General features: G+C 43.7%; 1 protein-coding gene across 4 annotated transcripts; it reads left to right on the forward strand.

Moving 5' to 3' along the window:
• The first annotated feature begins 179 nt into the window (after positions 1-179).
• Positions 180-18,921, forward strand: ZNF2 (zinc finger protein 2). Of its 4 annotated transcripts, XM_032352805.1 has the most exons (8): positions 180-240; positions 3,022-3,503; positions 6,210-6,269; positions 6,796-6,847; positions 12,484-12,555; positions 13,728-13,854; positions 16,150-16,263; positions 16,782-18,921. In XM_032352805.1, exons 5-8 carry the CDS (start codon positions 12,523-12,525, stop codon positions 17,786-17,788), a joined length of 1,281 nt encoding a protein of 426 aa, XP_032208696.1. In that variant the 5' UTR covers positions 180-240; positions 3,022-3,503; positions 6,210-6,269; positions 6,796-6,847; positions 12,484-12,522; the 3' UTR covers positions 17,789-18,921. The 4 variants fall into 4 exon arrangements, with proteins under 4 accessions (XP_032208696.1, XP_032208694.1, XP_032208697.1 ...); XM_032352803.1 differs by lacking the exon at positions 6,796-6,847; XM_032352806.1 differs by lacking the exons at positions 6,210-6,269; positions 6,796-6,847.
• Positions 18,922-19,573: the final 652 nt, after the last annotated feature.

Below are 19,573 nucleotides of genomic sequence, written 5' to 3' on the forward strand. Positions count from 1 at the left end.
CCCTCTGTGCCTGGTGTGCCTTTTGGCATTGGCTTGCTACAGTGTCTGAAATATCCGTCCTCTTAAATTCAGGACAGAGCCTGATCCAGAGGCCTCTGTCACAATGCACATGTTACCCAAGAGAGTTAATCAATAGCTTAACAAGTTTGTTAACAAGTTAACAAAACACTCTTCCAGTGTGTTTTCATGTGCCACTGGAGGTCAACTACTGTTAGGGTAGCTCTGGTTTCCAGCAACCCAGTAAGTTTGTGCACTGCCCCCAACATTCCCTTTTGCTGCTCCTTTATAGGCTTTATAACATTTCTCCCATTCCAACCCAGTGTGACTACTGTTCTGTACCCATAGTTTTGCCTTTTACAGAATGCCATATAAAGAGGATTATGTCGTATGTAGCTTTTTAAAAAAACAATTATTTATTTGACGGACAGAGATCACAAGTAGGCAGAGGCAGGCAGAGAGAGAGAGGAGGAAGCAGGCTCCCCTCTGAGCAGAGAGCCCAAATTGGGGCTCGATCCCAGGACCCTGGGATCATGACCCGAGCCGAAGGCAGAGGCTTTAACCCATTGAGCCACCCAGGCACCCCTAGTATGTAACATTTTGAGAGTGGCTTTTATCACTCAGCATAAAGCCCTTGAGATTCATCTCTGTTGTCATGAGGATCAATAGTTCATTCTTTTGTACTCTTGACTCCAGCTGTCCTGTAAGGAAGGCTGTCCTAAGGAGCCATACACCACATCCACTTACATCCTATTTATAAGAACACTTGGCCCCATCTACCTGCAGAGTAATGTACTCTTTAAACATGTGCCTGGCTAACATTCTATTGCGATGGAAGATGGAGAGAAAAAACAGAAGACATCAGATTTTAGGAACAATATTGGTAAATTGAAGTTTGTTCAGAGGAAGAGCAGGTGGCAAGAACATCTCTAAATCAAATTAGCCTGAGGGAGATGGCTTATCCTATTTTAAGCCAATTATAAAAAAAAAATGTAAAGGTGCTTTTGTAAGGCAGAATTGAAGCATAGATTTTTCTATAGATCCCCTGTGTGCTCAGGCATCCATCATCACACAACCTCCAACTTTCCTGGGCTGGGAGCCCCATAGTAAAAAACAGAAACCTGTTCACAATTAGGAGTCAGGAGTATGCAGTCATTGACAGTGGACTAAAGATGCCCCAATGGTGGCCATTCTGAAAGAAGGTATTATGAAAACAAAAACATAGAAGTAGAAAGCCGTTCCAATCTGGAATCAGATCTGGGTATTAAAAGCAACAGTGTTTTTCAAGTATAGTGTGAAATTGTGCCAGAATATTTCTCTCCCACCGATCACCCAGCTTCTGATCGTATGCAATTTCCACTCTCAGTATCTAAGGCTAGATAAATTAAAAACAGCAACACCCAGGAGGGAAACAGCAAGAAAGGATGTCCGTCTTAGACATCATGACTTCAATCAAGTCCTAATTCTGGAAGATCCAAACCCTTACTACAGTACAAAACCATCCCCAATCTGGCCCCAAATTACACTTGTCAGAACCTAAATACCCACTGGCCACTCATCTTGCTACTAATTTTTCGCACTTTTATCCCCTAGTCTGTATCTTTACAAGATGCTATTCTCTTTACATAGATTGCAGTGTGTGTGTGTGTGTGTGTGTGTGTGTGTGTGTGTGCGCGCACGTGTGTTTAAAAGATTTTATTTATTTGGGGGTGGCAGAGGTAAAGAGAGAGAATCCCAAGCAGAGTCCACACTGAGCATGGAGCCCAACTTGGGATCCTGAGATCCCGGAGATCATGACCTGAGCTCAAACCAAAAGTCCAAAGCTTAACCAACTGAGCCACCAAGACACACTTTCTTTCTTCTTAATAAAGCAAGTGGGTTTTTTTTTTAAATAAGATTTTATTTATTTGACAGACAGAGATCACAAGTAGGCAGAGAGACAGGCAGAGAGAGAAGAGGAAGCAGGCTCCCTGCTGAGCAGAGAGCCTGATGCAGGGCTGGATCCCAGGACCCTGAGATCAGGACCTGAGCCTAAGGCAGAGGCTTTAACCCACTGAGCCACCCAGGTGCCCCAAAGCAAGTGTGTGTGTATGTTTGTGTGGGTTTTGTTTTGTTTTGTTTTGTTTTGTTTAAGTGGATCGGTTATAAGACTGTAACTGTTACAGGCCTTTTTAAACATTTTCAGCCACAGTTAATTGCTTCCTGCTTGCACTCCCCTAGTGTCTCCAGTGTAACATATAGAACATACTGCATTGTTTTAACTTGTACATTCTGGTTTTTCCTTTAGACCATGAGTTCGTCTGAGGCAGTAACTAGGTCTTACTTACATTTGTAACAATGCCTTGTGTATGGTAGGCATTACAGGTTTTTTTTTTTTTTTTCAAAGATTGAGGTTTTTTTTTTTTTTAAGATTTTATTTATTTATTTGACAGAAATCACAAGTAGACGGAGAGGCAGGCAGAGAGAGAGAGAGGGAAGCAGGCTCCCTGCTGAGCAGAGAGCTTGATGCAGGGCTGGATCCCAGGACCCTGAGATCATGACCTGAGCAGAAGGCAGCGGCTTAACCCACTGAGCCACCCAGGCGCCCCGCATTACAGGTTTTTTTAGTGAAAGTGTCAACTTGTTTCCGAAGTAGTGTTTTATCATATTCTTGCAATCTCCAGTGTTCTCTGAAGCTCTAGCTCAGTGGTTCTTAGCTTTAGTAGCACATCAGAATCACCTGAAGATCTTTGTAAACTCTCTCTCCTCGGAGTGGACCCCCGTAACAATGTGTCCAAAGCTCTTCAGGTGATTCCGACATGGAGCCACCGATGAGAATCCCTACATGTCTCCAACTAGGGCCCTTCTAGCAGTCCCAAAGAAGGCAGGCTGGTGTGAGCTCACACTCTCCGGCAGTCAGCCAACTGCCCAGTTAAACAGACGTGTATCGTGGGCTTTCCTCTTCCGGCGCAAAAATGTGCACATACCCTGCCTCGGGCCCAGCCTTGTCCTAGAACCAAATTCTGCCTTTCTCCCAAATTTCAGAACAAAATGCCTGAAAGCGGACAAGCTGAAGCATGGAAAAACCTCTTCCAAGCGCCAGGAGCGCCAGGAGACTCGTTCTCTGTCTTCCGTCGGTGAAAAACAAGGGTAGGGACCGGCCCCAAAGATCACATTTCCTTCGGATGGCCCTTCCATCAGAGGACTGGAGGGACGTGACAACACACGTAGGCAGTACTTCCAGGGTCTTACAATTCTCCCATACATCTTCTCTCACCTGGCTACAGCAACTGGAACGCTCTATTCAAACCGCCAGAGAGCCTTCAGCCCGGTTCCCAGAAACGTGCGCTTGCGCAAAATTTCACACGTCATAGTGGGGCGCGCCGACCGCTGAGACTTCTGGGAAATGGAGTCTGTGAGGAGGCCGAACACTGTGAGCGCAGACGTCAGAGCCTTTACGCAGGCGCATTGCTTTTCAGACCTGAAGAGGCGCCGTCTTCCTGGGTACCCAGCACTCTGTGTAGGAGGTGAGCTCAGGCTGCGGGTGTTTGACTTCGAGATGTGGAGTGAGCGCAGCGGCCGAGAGAAGGGGACACTGAGAACTTGGGGGAGGTGCTATGGGAATTCAACGGGGTGACGCGGGCAGAGCCAGCCTGCAGAGAGAGAGAGAGAGAGAGAGAGAGAGAGTGTGTGTGTGTGTGTGTGTGTGTGTATCCCCGCTCGGAGAGGTGCAAATGGAAAGTTGCCCCTCGCCTCCTGTGTGTGTGTGTGAATTCCATCGAGTGTGGGCACTGTCAGGAGTGATCTTTCATCATACACCCACTATATGCCAGATCCCAGCTTTCAGGTTGGAAGTTTGGAGCCTTCTTCCGCTCCTGTCGTCCTCCTTCCCATAATGGGTGTTTAATAAATATGGGTGGAATCAACACTAAATCTTTGGGGACGCTGGCTCCACCCCTCCGTCTTTCTCAGAAAACATCTCAGATTGTCTCGGTTAGCTCCCTCCGTACGAGGCCCTCATTTAAGGATAGATACATCATGTTTTAGACTACATCATTAAACATTAAAAAAAAAAAATTAACCAAGGAAGTTTAACTTTTAAGCTGGTTGGAATCCATTGTTGAAACCGGTGATTATTATTTAGCTTATTGACAAGTTTGATTCTAGAGGTAACTACATCTCTGAGATATCTGTGATTTAAAAAAGGATATTTGCAAATTGAGTCTGAGATGCAGTCCTTAAAGCACTTGGCTTGACATATATGGTTATCCATTAAACCAGTAATTAAAGCTACCTTAATGCCTAATGTGTCTGTTTCAGCTGTCAACATCATGCACAATCTTTTCTTAGTTCAGAGGAATGAATGGTAAAACGAATGCTTTAATATCATTCTTTGGAGGAGGTAGGATTTGAGGTGGGGGGGAAAAACAGGGAAGAAGTAGCAAAGCATTAGGCAGATTTGAGAGGGAGCTGATTTTAACTGGAGTGAAGTGTCAAGGAGTAGTGGGAGACAAGGGTGGAGAAAAGTACACTGGCATGAGAACAGAGGATCAGGACAAAACACAGGGCAACTGGATAGTATAGTTCTGATCTGAAGACTGTCAGGAAGAAAACTATTTTGGGACAGAAATTCTAGAGGCCACATCCAGGACTAGAGAGAGAAAGGGACTAGTGGCAGGGGGCCAGTTGGAAATGCAAGGTAATCCTGATGTGGGTTGTTACAGACCTGAATTAATGGTGTCAGTGGTAGGAAAGGATAAAAATGACAATGCAGAAGAAGAGTCAGAAGGACCTGGTGAGGGGCGCCTGGGTGGCTCAGTGAATTAAAACCTCTGACTTCAGGTTGGGCCATGATCCCATGGTCCTGGGATCAAGCCCCGTGTTGGGCTCTCTGCCTGACGGGGAGCCTGCTTCCCCCCGTCTCTCTCTGCCTGCCTCTCTGCTTACTTGTGATCTCTGTGTGTCAAATAAATAAATATTTAGAAAAAAAAAAAAGAAGAAGAAGAAGAAGAAGGACCTGGTGACTAGATTTGGGAGGAAAGAGAGCAAGTTAAAAGTGAATTGGAGGCATCTGGGAAAATGATAGAACATCTGACAGAAATGTCAAGCTAGGGAGAGGGATTAATTGGGGAGTTGCATAGGGGAAGATGTTTTAAGGTGCTGGCAGAATGCCTGAATCAAAATTTGCAGTCACTTGGAAATGCCAGCTGAGTTTGGAAGAGTCATGGGGACTAGACTGGAAACCATCTCCGTAGAGGTGGAAAATGGAGGGCCAGGTGGATGGACTTTCTGAGGGATAGCAGGAACATTGTACAAAGACTAAGTGTTGTTGGGCAGAAGCCAGGTTTCCAGGGCAAGACTGGGGAAAAGAAGCCGGAACTTGTCAGAATAATCAAAAGCTGCAGAGAAATGAAGATAAGGAGAAAAAGACTATGGTAATTAGAGGTGCATTGGTCATTTTCAAGTGTACAGTTTCAGATGGTGAGGGGTGACAAGAACAGAAGAAGATTCAAAAAGAGGAGATGGAGTTGATAAGTATGTATTACCAAGAACTTTGATCATGAAAGGAAAACCTAAATGAGAACTCTTTTTTGCTAAAGAGAGGCCATGGGATTCGGTGAAGAAGGTTTCAGAGAGATGAGAGTTGTATCTGTTTGAAAATATGGGGAAGAAGTTACTGGTGAGCTGGGAGATGGTGGAGAAAGCAAGACCTGGTAATGCAGGGACCAGATTCAGAAAAGCAACAGTAGTGGAAAAGGAGGTAGGACACACAGGACACTCAGGGAAAGACCCAGAGACAGAAACATTTCTGTTTGGTCTTCACACCCCATGCTACCACGCACATAGCAGGTCCTTGGATATATTTGTTGACTCATAGGGTGAATGAGTGGATGAATGGGTTGGTGTTGGGCAGTCGAAAGGAAAGCAATTTTCATTTATTGAAGAGACTAAGATAAACACTTTACATTAACTGTCTCATTTACTGTTTATAACTACTCTGTGAGATAGGTAGTAAACAACTGGAGGTCAACCTTTAGCTTAATTTGCCCAAGCCTTCATCGTTAATAAATACGTGCCCATGGAATGCTTTTTACCACACAGACTTTGGAATTCTTGTGAGCATTCTTCCAAAATCGAATGGCAAGGATGCGAACAGGAAAAGCTTTCCAGGCAAGGGCTCATTTGAAGATCTAGAATAAGAATTTGAAGAGTTGTTTGTTTTTTTTCTCTAGAAATACTCTGAGAACCAGCAGTTGGACAAGAGAAAACACAAGTGACTCCATGTGAATTTGGTATACTTGGGGAGCCCTGAGTATCACTGGGAGGCTACTGAAGCGACTGCCAGGGGAGGGAAGTCAGCCTGGCAGGGATCCCACGAATCATAGCACCTCAGGAGTATTGGCTGTAGTGTAAAAGGTTACTGAATGGCTGGGGAGCTTTTATGCCCACCACCATTTGTAAGGTGTTCAGTGCTCGTTTTATGAAGTCATAATCCAATAAACAAAACAAAATTGTCTTTAAGGATTTAAACATTGAGCAGTTTTAACTACAATCTCAGATGTAGTTCAGCAGATTTGTTTGAAAAGCTCAAATGGCTTTCGACAACATATTCAAATACTTTGATTCCAAAGTGATTCCTACTCTTACACTTAAACCTATTCTAAAAAAGCAACAACACATTGTAATTAATGTTTTCATTCTTTCTACCTTCCTAAGATTATAACCCGTGTAGCCCATTATTCTATATGCTTTATTTGTATTCTACTTACGCATCACAATAGCTCTGAGGTATGTACTTTCATTATTCTAATTTTACAGATGACTGGGTGAACTGAGACAGAGGTTGAGAAACTTGCCTAAGGTCATACAGGTAGTAAGCAGAGCTGGAATTTTATTTCTGGCAGTCTCTCCTGTATCTCAAAATACTAATTTGGACTTCTTACGAGGGCCCAAGAGTAATGTGGTGTTTTTTTTTAGTAGTTTTTTTTTTTTAAGATTTTATTTATTTATTTGACAGAGATCACAAGTAGGCAGAGAGGCAGGCAGAGAGAGAAGGAAGCAGGCTCCCTGCTGAGCAGAGAGTCCCATGCTGCGGGGCTCCATCCCAGGACCCCCAGGATCATGACCTGAGCCAAAGGGAGAGGCTTTAACACACTGAGCCACCCAGGTGCCCCCAAGAGTAATGTTTTAAAACCCTTCTGGGAATGGGGGAATCTTGACAAGCAAGGGAAGGATTACGGTCTTAAACAACACAGCTTGCAGGCTACTGATGATATCTTAGCTGTTTCCATTTGTGTATATATCACTCTGCCTCCTCCTAACAAGATTCAAATCCCAATCTCTCAGTCCAAAAAAAAAAAAAAAAAAAAAATTGTAGTTACACTAAACATGTTTTCCAGTATTTTTTTTAAGTTTTTACCTTTTGCATAGTTTTTTTTTTTTAAAGATTTTATTATTTGACAGAGATCACAAGTAGGCAGAGAGGCAGGCAGAGAGAGAGGAGGGAAACAGGCTCCCCACTGAGCAGAGAGCCTGAGGGGGGCTCAATCCCAGGACCTGGAGATCATGACCTGAACCAAAGGCAGAGGCTCAATCCACTGAGCCACCCAGGTGCCCCACCTTTTGCATAGGTTTAAACATTTTTGCAAACTGGTGTTCACCCTCAAGGTGGTAATCTTTGAAAGTTTTGCTTGGCCAGTGCTCAATAACCCATTGTCTAGTAAATATGTATTGGTCTGGTCTTTTTGAAAACTTAACTGTACCTTAGTAGTATCTCATACTAAGACAATCTAGTGGGCTCATCTCCTAAAGGAGGAAGGATTAAGTCTGCATGATTACTTTGCCTCTTTAGACAAGCTCATACTCCTTCCTCTCCCCAGTACTGATTAGTCTGTTTGGGGTTTGACGTTCCTGATTCTGGGATTACTTGGTTTATCCACATTCCCTTGATTTCTTTTATATATCCTAAGGATACATCTATACTTTGTGAATAGTCATACAATTAATAGAAAAAAAAAAAAAAACCAAAGTACTTGTTTGTATCACTAAAGGTGTATTTGCCCTCTTTGTATTACAATGATTTTTAAAATATATTATTTTTTTTTCTCATTTTGAGTATGGAACTTGTGGTCTTTCAAAATTCAAACTGTTTCATTCAGCAATAATAATTTTTATAACCTGGCCGGTGGAAGCCAGAATCACCTGGTTTTTCCGATCCAAAGATTTGGTTGGCAACAGCTCAAACTCTAAATACTCCAAACTGTACCCAGTAGCTTTCCCTCCAAACCTCCTCCTCTGTTGCTCATCTCCATGAGTGGTACCTTAGTGCACACCGTTGTTCAGATCAGTGACCTGGAGATCATTCTTGCTTCTCCCATCACCCTCAGCCTCCACAGTAAGTCTGTTGTCTGTTCTTCATTTTTTTTTTTAAGATTTTTTAAATTTATTTGTCACAGAGAGAGAGCACAAGCAGGGGGAGCTGCAGACAGGAAGAAGCAGGCTCCCCAATGAGCAAAGAACCCAATGCAGGACTCGATCTCAGGACCCTAAGATCATGATCTGAGCTGAAGGCAGATACTTAACCCACTGAGCCACCCAGGCATCCCTGTTTTTCATGTCTTGACAGTAGTTCCACTTTTGTCCATTTCTGCTGTCACTACTTTCATTCAGCTTTTCATCATTTTTCCTTATTTAATTATGAGATTCCTCACTGGTCCAAATCACCTCCATTCTTGCTCTCCTCTAGTCCCATTCTGCTACAGCTACCCAGAATGGCATGGCTGCCTGTGTCGGAGGTCCCCAAGATCACCCCCCATTCAAGGATTTGCTGGAAGGATGTGGGGCTCAGCCTATACTTGCATTCATGGCTAAGACAAGGATGTACAGCTAGGTCAATCAGGGATGAGAGAGGCAGAGTCTGGAGAAACCCAGCTACTGGCTTTCTTGTGCTCTCTCCCTGGCCATGAGGAGTCACACCAAACGCATCCTCTCCAGCAATAAAAATGCAACAACATGTGTGTGATGTTCCAGCTCACAAAGCCTCATTAGAGGCTCAGAACCCAAGTTTTTTTTATTGAGAGCAGGTCAGGTAGGCACTCTCTGCCTAACACATACCAAAATTCCAGACCCTCTGGCAGGAGAGCAAGTGTTCAACATAAACCACATTGTTTGTTCAAATAGTTTGGCATAATGGGCCACCCTTCTTTCTTAGGGAACCCTCCCCAAATCGAAGTTCCCAGACCCCAGCCAAGGACCAACCTCGCAAATGGAATTTTCTGAGAATAGCTATCTTGGGTTTGCTTTAACTTTTCTATATACCCACATTCCTTCCTGTTTTTTCCCCCTGTACACCAACGTAAATACATACTCATAAAAACAAAAATCAGGGTATAAAGAATTACAAGAAATAGAATAAAACCATTTGAAATGCCACCACTCAAATTGCACTTACATTTTAGTGTATATTCTTTCAGTCCTTTTTCTTTACATATGCTTATACACAAGTAAATAGCTTTAAGTGTGCATTCTTTATTTAATATTTGTAAATTTGTTTTAAAAAATTTTTTTAACAAAACATCACAGACAAAGTTGAACTCTCCTGGTTATCTGTCCCAATTCCATATCCCTCCCTTCCCAGAGATAACTTGTAATTTGGTACTTATTGTCCCACACAGATTTTTGTAGATATTATTTACCTGTTTTTAAGTTTGGGTTTTTTTTTTTTTTTTTTTTAAGATACATTGATTTGAGAGAGAGAGAGAGTGTGAGCTTGGTAAGGAGGGGCAGAGGTAAAGAGAGAACCTCATGCAGACTCCCCAATGAGTGTGTAGTCTGATGGAGGGATCAACCTCATGACCCTGAGATCATGGCCCTAGATGATGACCTGAACCAAAATCAAGAGTCAGAGGCTTGGGACGCCTGGGTGGCTCAGTTGGTTAAGCAGCTGCCTTCGGCTCAGGTCATGATCCCAGGGTCCTGGGATCGAGTCCCACATTGGGCTCCTTGCTCGGCAGGGAGCCTGCTTCTCCCTCTGCCTCTGCCTGCCTCTTTGTCTGCCTGTGCTCGCTTGCTCTCTCTCCCTCTGTCTCTAACAAATAAATAAATAAAATCTTTAAAAAAAAAAAAAAGAGTCAGAGGCTTAACCGATTGAGCCATCCAGGTGCCCTGTTTTTTAAGTTTTATATAGATGTTACACAGTAATTCTAAAACTTTATTTTTTGCTCAGTAATTACCTTTTGTGATTTATTATTAACACTAAGCTCTACTTCATTTATCTTAATGTATAATACTCCAATACACATAAGTTCACACATAAAATAACAATTGGTCCTTCTGATGAACATTTAAGTTGTTTGCAGTTTATCACTAGTGATCTTTTCCTCAATGATTTGTAATGCCGGCTCAGTTGTATATCAAGTTTCCCTACATGTTTGGATATGTTGGGGATTTTTTTATTTTAGTCTATTGGTCTGTTATCTGTGTGGCTATTTTTTTCATGAAAATGAAAATCATATTATAGCATTGAGGTTAAAAACTGATGGACAGACCTGGGTTCAAATTCTCCCTCAAATTCTCCCTTTTAACCCTAGCTTTCGTAATCTGTAAGATAGTACCTATCTGTGGGGCACCTGGGTGGCTCAGTGGGTTAAAGCCTCTGCCTTCAGCTCAGGTCATGATCCTGGGGTCCTAGGATCGAGAGCCCCACATCGCTCTCCGCTCAGCAGGGAGCCTGCTTCCTTTCCTCTCTCTCTGCCTGCCTCTCTGCCTACTTGTGATCTCTGTCAAATAAATAAAATCTTAAAAATGATATTCTCACTTACTTCCTTAGGACAAACTCCTAGGAAAGACTTGCTGAGCCAGAGTATGTGTGTTCCAAGGCTCTTCATACAATTTGCAATGATCTTTCTAAAACACAAATCTGATAATACTTCCATGTTGAAATACTTCAGTGATCTCCATGCTTGTGGTCCCTCTTCCATGTATGGGACCATACAAAGCTGTCCGTGATCTAGCTGGTCTCTGTCTACTTCCCCACTGCATTGCTCACAGCCTAGACCGCTGCCATTCTAAACTAGTTCCAGTTGTTCATTTTTCCATGTAAAGACACACCTCCTTATTTTTGAAAACTTGGTACTTTTCCTGCCTAGAATGTTCCACCTCTTCCCCCAAATCAAGCTTTACATCCCATTTCTGCCAAGGAACTTACAGCCTCCTGTCTGGATGAGGCAAGCCTCTGCTGGGCTCTGAGAGTTTGTTGTGGGTATCTCTGTATAGTACGTACCCATCCTGTAGTGACACACTATCGGGGCTACTGGTTTGTCCTATATTCTAAGCTATAAGCTTTTAGGGGACAAGGACAGTGTCCTAAAGTTTTTGTGTTTGGTATAAATAGTTGGTGCTGAATAAATGTTGGTTGGATAGACGGATGAGTGAATACAAGGATCAGTACCCGTATCCCCTTGACCGCAGGAGAGTACTCGGTGCGCCCCCTCTTTGCCTCGTCCTTCCTCGGACCGCACTTCCCGTCCCACTCGTGATTTCCAGAAAGCTTGACTTAGACTCTTGAGTGTGGGAAACTGAGACCTACTCAGCTAACTCAAGGAAAGGGGGTTAGCGATAGGATTCACACCAAGCCTAAAACAGTTACAGGAATCCCAGAATAAAGGAGGCTAGTCTAAATGCAAATTGGAGCCCAGGGGTGGTCTGCATGCATTGAGGGACTTCACACCAGTAAAAAACCCTTAAGTCTTTGCTCCAGTGTTTCACCACTAAGGTGACCAGGCTCTTCTTCCCCCAGCCTGTGTCTAGTCTTCCCGGGTCATTCCTCCTACACACGCATGGAATCTGCTTCCGGGTAGCTTTGGCTCCCCTGATCCTCATGGTTACTTCCGTCACTCCTGATACCCTTTCAGCTCATTGCTCACCTGTTATGCTGACATTTCTTAGCTCATGTTCCCCTTTCCAAGCTAGATCACATCTCAGTCCACTACCTGAGGCCTATGTCAGTGTGGCTCCAGGGGGAGAGATAGTGTCATGTGGAACAAGATGTGGCTGCCCAACAGTGGCTCCTTTAGCACAGGGTTACAAATGGGGTATTTTTCCCTTAATGAGGCTGTGGGTATTTACTGGACATGTCTTTCCATATAGTCATTTATAAAATTTCTTAGACTTCTTACCTGGTAACTGTCAGGGCAATATTGAATGTGAACTTATATAGTATAAGCTTCATATGTTCTTGATTCCCAGGAACAGAGCTCTACATTTGGGGTCACGGTCAAACCAGCACCCCCTTGTGTCCTGAATAGCACTATCTGTGGCCTTTCACTCCATTTCTGGTTTAGGGTGGGGTTGCTCCTAGCCTGGCTTTGCTTTGTCTTCCCTGTTTGTAGGGTATTAAGAAAGAGAATGGGTATATAACTCACTGGTATTTGGAGACTTCTTGCTTTATGGGTCAAAAAACTACAAACCAAGACTTGTCTTTCTCATCCCGTACCTTTTCCTCGTTAGGACTCTGGCCTTTTCTACAAGGAGAGTACACAGGAGGGAATGGCTGCTGTGTCTCCGACTGCCAGATGCCAGGTGAGGTGAACTTTGTGTGTCTGGAATACTCGGTTAGTCTCCAGATTGTAACCACTTTTCTCTCTTTATCCGGGAGCTGCTTGAGTCAAACTGAGCCAGGTAAATGAAGGGCTCTGGGGGGGAGTGCGTCTTTCCCATTTGACTTGTGGTATCCTTCAGTGACCTTCTCTTGCCTTGAATATGTGCCCAGTAGTGTGTCACCAGGGACACGGCCCCTGTGGACTTGGCTCTGAGAGCTTTTGCCTAAAAAATGATGGTACAGGTTGGCTTGGGTGGTTTGAGGGAACAGTTCCTGTCCTGACCTGCCTTCAGTGCATCCATTTGAGAGTGGACCCCAAGTATTCCAGGAAGTGTTGGGTTAGGCTGGGGGATATGACACTTGTTGAAGAGCCCCTCAGTGACGTGGTAAGAGTCCCAAAGAGAGATGAGTATAGGTAGAGACATGGGGCTTGCCCCACACCTGCCCATGGACCTGGAGTCTTGAATTCTATGCTCTAGCTTAGAACTTGCACACTGGAAACTCATCTGGGGTTTTAAGATTGGGGGTAAAGATGCTGTCTTACACAATCACAAAGCATTTGCGTGAAATGAGGGGATCCTAAGGACAATGTAATCAATACCATCATTTTAAGGATTTGTAAAACAACAACAACAACACCCAGATAATTGGTAGAATTCAAATAAGGTTGTAGATTATAGTATAATATCAATGGTGTTTGCTTGACTTTCATAATTACACTGTGATTATATTAGAGAATATCCTTGTTTTTATAAAATAGGAGTAAAGAGGCATCATGTTTGCAAGTTACTCTCAAGAAGTTCAGGAAAGAGGAGAATGTGTATTTACTGAGAGAGACAAAAAGATAAAGCACATGTGGAGAATGTTAACATTTGGGGAAGCTGGGTGAAGGGTACATAGGCATTCTTTGTTCTGTTCTTGCAAATTATCTGAAATTTACAGGCTTGGCTGTGAATATAAGAATTAAGACCAAGAACTTCATGCCTCAGGGAATTATGCCACTTTCTCCCAAGTGCTTCAAAGCCCAGCTTCATCAGAACAATTTTACTTACCCTCCTTCCACAACCTCAGGGCTATCATCTTTATGACTATTTCATCTGGTCCATTTAAAGAGAAGGGTTTTAAGTAAGGGGCAATGTGATTGTGTTTCCAGGAATCAGTGACATTCGAGGATGTGGCCGTGATTTTCACAGATGAGGAGTGGAGACATCTAGTCCCTATTCAGAGGGACCTCTACAAGGAGGTGATGCTGGAAAACTATAAGAGTATTGTCTCATTAGGTAAGGAGAGCTTCCCATAAGAAGTTAGACTCGGTACTGTGTTAATGGGGGGTTGAGGGGCCAATAAATGATACCTCTTCTCCCACCTGACTTCTGAAGCAGTGAGAGACAAGATAGAGGAGTAGAAGGTATGGCTTAGGGGTACAGCGACAGTGGGCTTCTTCATCCTGAACCCCAAGATTGGACAGACTGGCTTCCTGAGCCATGGGCAGATTGTACAACCCCAGCCTCCCTTGTTCAGGAGCCTGTCCCTATAGTATAGAGGACCCACTCTCCAAAGGGGGTGGGGGGCAAACAGAAGAAGCTGAGTTACATATGCCCAGTTCCTCCACCAGCTCATCCGTCAGGTAACTTACTCAGCTCCGTCCAGAGGACTAAGGATGCCATCTTGTTAAGAGAAAATTTCTCCTCAGAGAAGCAGAGGAGGGGAGGAAGAAGTGTTTTCCTTTATTTTTTTTTTTAAAGATTTTATTTATTTATTTGACAGAATGAGAGAAAGAGTACAAGGAGGGGGAATAGCAGGTAGAGATGGAGAAGCAGGCTCCCCACTGAGCAGAGAGCTGAATCCCAGGCCCCCGGGATCATGACCTGAATCGAAGGCAGTCGCTTAACCGACTGAACCACCCAAGTGCCCCAAGTGTTTTCCTTTAAAAAGAGGGCAGGTATGGGTGTAGAAATACAAGCTTGTGCTTCAGAGTAAGTCACTAAAAGTGTGTTTCATTTTGAATATTGATCTTAAGTGCAGGCTTAGATAGAGGCCCACAGAAGGCACTTTGCAGTTATAGAGACTTGGCTGACAAAAGGAAAATTAAGAATGACTGCTCTGAAGGCCCCCGCCCGGCTGGCTCAGTCTATAGAGCGTGGAACTCTTGATCTGGGGGCGTGCGTTTAAGCCCCACATTGGGTGTAGAACCTACTTTAAAAAAAGAAGAAGAAAAGGAAAAAGAAAAAGAATGTTGGTTTGAGATATTCATGAGAAGTAAAGGTTGGGCTCCTGTACATAATGCCAACCTCTCGGGAACTTCCAGAATTAAGAGACTGAGAGAGTGTGCAGATTCAGAAATAGGTATAAAACAAGCAACAGGTGGCCATCAGAGGACTCACACTGCAGGTTTTCTATGAGGCCAGTCAAGAATTTAAGTATGCCAAATAGGAAAAACAGGATAGCCAGGATAGAATGTTCAGGGAGCACTAAGGGAGACTGCTGAGCCTTTGTCACAGACTTTGGTGGGATGAAATATTGGGGAAAATAGAATTCTTAAGATCAGAAACAGGAAACCAAACAGGAAGGCAATGGATGTGGCCCATTTATAGTAGGTGATCAGAATTTAACCAGATAGGTGATCCTTGGGCTCAATAAGAAGGTGTTTCTCTTTCACAAGTTGGGGACCCCCAATGTAAGGGAAGTTTAGACTTCAAGACTGCTTCTAGGATGGATTGTTTCTTTCAGTGACCAAAAATGGATAGGCTCACTTGTAGAAATTCATCCCAAGCAAATAATAGCATCAGCAGCCCAGAGTGTACAAAAATGTTCGTCACATCATTGTTTGTTAATAGCGAAACAGTAAAAACAGTCTGAATGGCTGTCAGCAGGAGATTAAATAAATTAGATTATCCCATACAACTAACAGCGTGTAGCCATTAAAGTGGTGATGTAGATCTGTGCTAGTCGAAGTAAAGTAACACTTTATTATGTGAAAAAAATAAAATTTACAAATTAGCATTATTTCATAACCCATTTTTTAACAGAATGTATCTATAGGTATCTTTCAGTTTCAAAATGAATAGAAAGAAAGAAAAAATGAATACAAAGTACAAAAGGTGATCTTTCTTTTTATTTCTACTTACCTCTAATTTTCCTACGATGAACGTGACCCACTTGTGTAAATAAAAGCTTAATACTAAAGGGTAAACCAACCAACAAAATTACATGTTTTTTTACTCAGGATGATCTGTTTTCATTCTTATCTTTCCTGAGCCAAGGACTCCTTTCCACGATTGTACCAGTGCTAAAGCTATGACATCCCATTCACTTCAGCGGGGAGAATAAACACATTAGTTCAAATGGATTTTATCAACTTTTGACCAAGTGCTACTTGTTCCTTTGTAGAACCTCAGTCTTGACCTCCATTGTGAGCTTCCCACATCCTTTTGCCTCACTTTGTACTCTGCATTCCCAGCGTGGGTCCTCTGGCTTTCCATTTTCTGTCAGAAAGAGGGAGAGGTTGGGTTTAAGCTTCGGAATAGTTGCGTATTTCCATCACATACCTGGCTTGTTTCTTTCTCCTTGAGCAGGACTTCCAGTTCCTCAACCTGACATCATTTTTCAGTTGAGGAGAGGGGATGAGCCTTGGGTAGTTGATCTTCACGGATCTGAGGAGAGAGAATGTCCAGAGAATGTCTCTCTAGGTAACTGTGTATGAACAGAGCAGGGCCGACTTTTGTTTTGTGGCTGTTATTTGGTGGGTGTGTGGGAAGGAGGCTTGGGTACCACATTTTTCTCACATTCACATCTTCTGCCTTAGTGTTTATTCTCTGTCACCCACCAGCTTTCGTTTTTTTTCTCCGCACATGAAAGTGTTACTCCTCTTTATCCATCAAATGTTGTTTTTCTCTCAGATCTGTCATGTTGCCCATACACACCTATTGCCCACCGCCCCCCAACACCACTTAGCCTACTCTCCCAATTATCCCGGCCATGCTCCCGTGGAAAGTCTTCTCTCTCTTCTGAGCTGTCCGCTGTCAGCTCTGTTCTCTTTTCAAGTCTCAGTCTTTTCCCAACACGAACAACTGTCTATGGGAGCCAGCGGGGCAGTCCCTGTACACTACTGTTCAGATTTATTGTAGCATCTCATCTTTCTGCTGTCGTACTGTAGTATTTCCTAGCCCAGGAGAGAAACTGCATCTGTATTTTCTGTCTGTTCCAGACCGGGAGACTAAGCCCGAGATTCACGGTCCTTCAGAAGGAGAAGAATCAGAAGGAATGGGGAGGGGAAAGCTTCGAGGAGAAGTTCCCGTATGTCCTAAATTCGACGCTCATGCACTGGAGGGTGAGTCAGAAGCAGGGAAAGAGAGGCCTGCCATCCAGACCTGCAAGAAGTCCCTTTCCCAGAAGGAAAGCTTGCAGCCGGGGTCTACCCCTCTCAAGAAAATCCTCACTAAAGAGAGAGACCAGGAATGCAGCCACTGTGGGAAGACCTTTTTTGACCACTCATCCCTTACCCGCCACCAGAGGACTCACACTGGAGAGAAGCCCTATGACTGTCACGAGTGTGGGAAGGCCTTCAGTCACAGGAGCAGTCTCAGTAGACATCTGATGTCTCACACGGGGGAGAGCCCCTATGAATGCAATGCCTGTGGGAAGGCCTTTTTCGACCGGTCATCCCTAACTGTCCATCAGCGAATTCATACTGGAGAGAAGCCCTTTAAATGCAGTGAGTGTGGAAAAGCCTTCTTCGACCGCTCATCCCTTACTCGACACCAGAGAATCCACACCGGAGAAAGCCCTTATGAATGTAATCAGTGTGGGAAAGCCTTCAGCCAGAAAAGTATTCTCACTCGACATCAGCTCATCCACACCGGCAGGAAGCCTTACGAATGTAACGAGTGTGGGAAAGCCTTCTACGGCGTGTCATCACTGAACAGACATCAGAAGGCTCACACTGGAGAACCTCACTATCAGTGCAGTGAGTGCGGGAAAGCTTTCTTCGACCGTTCATCCCTTACACAGCATCAGAAGATCCACACCGGAGACAAGCCGTATGAGTGCGCCGAATGCGGGAAAGCCTTTAGCCAGAGATGCCGGCTCACGCGGCATCAGCGAGTGCATACAGGAGAGAAACCCTTTGAATGCAGCGTGTGTGGGAAAGTCTTCAGTTCTAAGTCATCCGTTATTCAACACCAACGGCGTTACGCCAAACAAGGAATAGACTGAGTTGGGTGAAAGCTTTAGTCAAAGGACCTCCGTAGAAACTCAACCTAGGTCTTCCCCATTGTAAGCAAACCCATCCTTTGAGCATTCTACTTATTCTGGCTACGCCTCTCCTTTTCCACCTCTGCTACCACAGTGTGAATAAACATTCTCTACTTACCGTGTTCTAGAACTGCAGGATGCCAGAAGTTAGGATGTGACTCTAAAGGGTCGACACTTTGCAGAAGTTTGTTAGACAACAGGATAAATATTAGGAGGTGATCGTCAGACATGTCTCTTGTCTGAGGCCCCAAATATCACTGCACTTTAAAAACCGGAGGCTCAAGCAGGAGGGAAGGCGAAGTTAAAACAGCACTGTCGTTTCCAGAACACTTCTTTTTATAGCTTGCGTCCCTTTCCCTGGGCGCTTTTTTGGGCCCTGGTCTTGTTCTTTGTGTCCCAACTTCTAGGTTCCTTTCTACTACTACTACTACTACTACTACTACTACTACTACTGCTGCTGGCTAGCACTTAGTGCTACTACTACTACTACTGCTGGCTAGCACTTACTGAGCGCTCACTATGGGGTAAGCACTCAGTGGAGAGTTTGGCAAAGAGTAGACTGTTTGGTCCTCTCACCAACCCTGTGAAGTAGAAGTAGGTACTATTACTATCCTCATTTTACATATAAGCAGACTAAAATTTAGAGGTATTAAATAATTTGCCCAAAGTGACACAGCTTGTAAAAGGTGAAGCTAATCCTTGAATACAAGTCTACCTTCAAAGTCTATTCTCTTAACCATTATGCTATGTGGTTTAATAATTTATGTACAGGTATCATCTCCTCAACTAGATTAGAAGCACTTGGAGGCGTGACTTAGGTGTCTTTGCATCTCACACAGTGCCTTGCACATAATAGGTGCTCAATAAATATTTATCTGAATTAGTGATTTTTCTACTTACCAGGTTCTCTCTATTTAAAACATCTGTTGAGTGTACATCCTTTCTCTGAATTTTCAGTGTAGACTGCACCTTTATCCTCTCAGGCTCCCATTACTGTGGTAGTCATTGAATTCTTCCCTCTTCCTTATTTTTTTTTTTATTAAAAGATTTTATTTATTTGTCAGAGAGAGAGTGTGTGTGCATGCACAAGCAGGTAGAGGCAGAGAGAACCAGGCTCCCTGCTGAGCAAGGAGCCAGATGCAGGACTTGATCCTAGGACCCCAGGATCACAACCCAAGTCAAAGGCAGGGGCTTAACCGACTGAGCCACCCAGGCATCTCTAACCTCTTCCTTACTGAACAGGGGTATGTTAAGCTTTGGTGCCATAATAAGTAACCCCTAAACTGAAAATTCACATCTCACATAAAATCTGTTATGAGTCAGTCCGTCTCACTCCATCTTCATCATTTAGAACATGTTGCCTCTAAGGGTATCATGAAAGAGAAAGCTGGAAGATATTTTAGGTTATTTCTAAGGACCATCACTTGTGTCCACATCTCATAAACCAGAACCTAGCACCAGAGGCCAGAAAAGTAAACAAGCACCTCAGTATTTGGTAACATTAAAAGTGTCTGTCACGAATTACATTTTGCACATTACTGACATTTTGCACATTATGCTTAGACCAGTCTTTCTAAATGACCCTTTCCTGCTCATCATTGCCTTACTTGAGACCTAAAATAGCTCCCTGTTTAATGAAAGCTTCTCTGAATATTTAAGGTCTGCCTTGATGTGATTCCACATTAAGTTCTGACTCCCAAAACTCTTCTATGCCCTGGGCCCAGTCCTTTATTTTTATCTTATTAA

This window comes from Mustela erminea, chromosome 7 (genome assembly GCF_009829155.1).
Source record: "Mustela erminea isolate mMusErm1 chromosome 7, mMusErm1.Pri, whole genome shotgun sequence".
NCBI classification, from domain to species: Eukaryota; Metazoa; Chordata; class Mammalia; order Carnivora; family Mustelidae; genus Mustela; species Mustela erminea.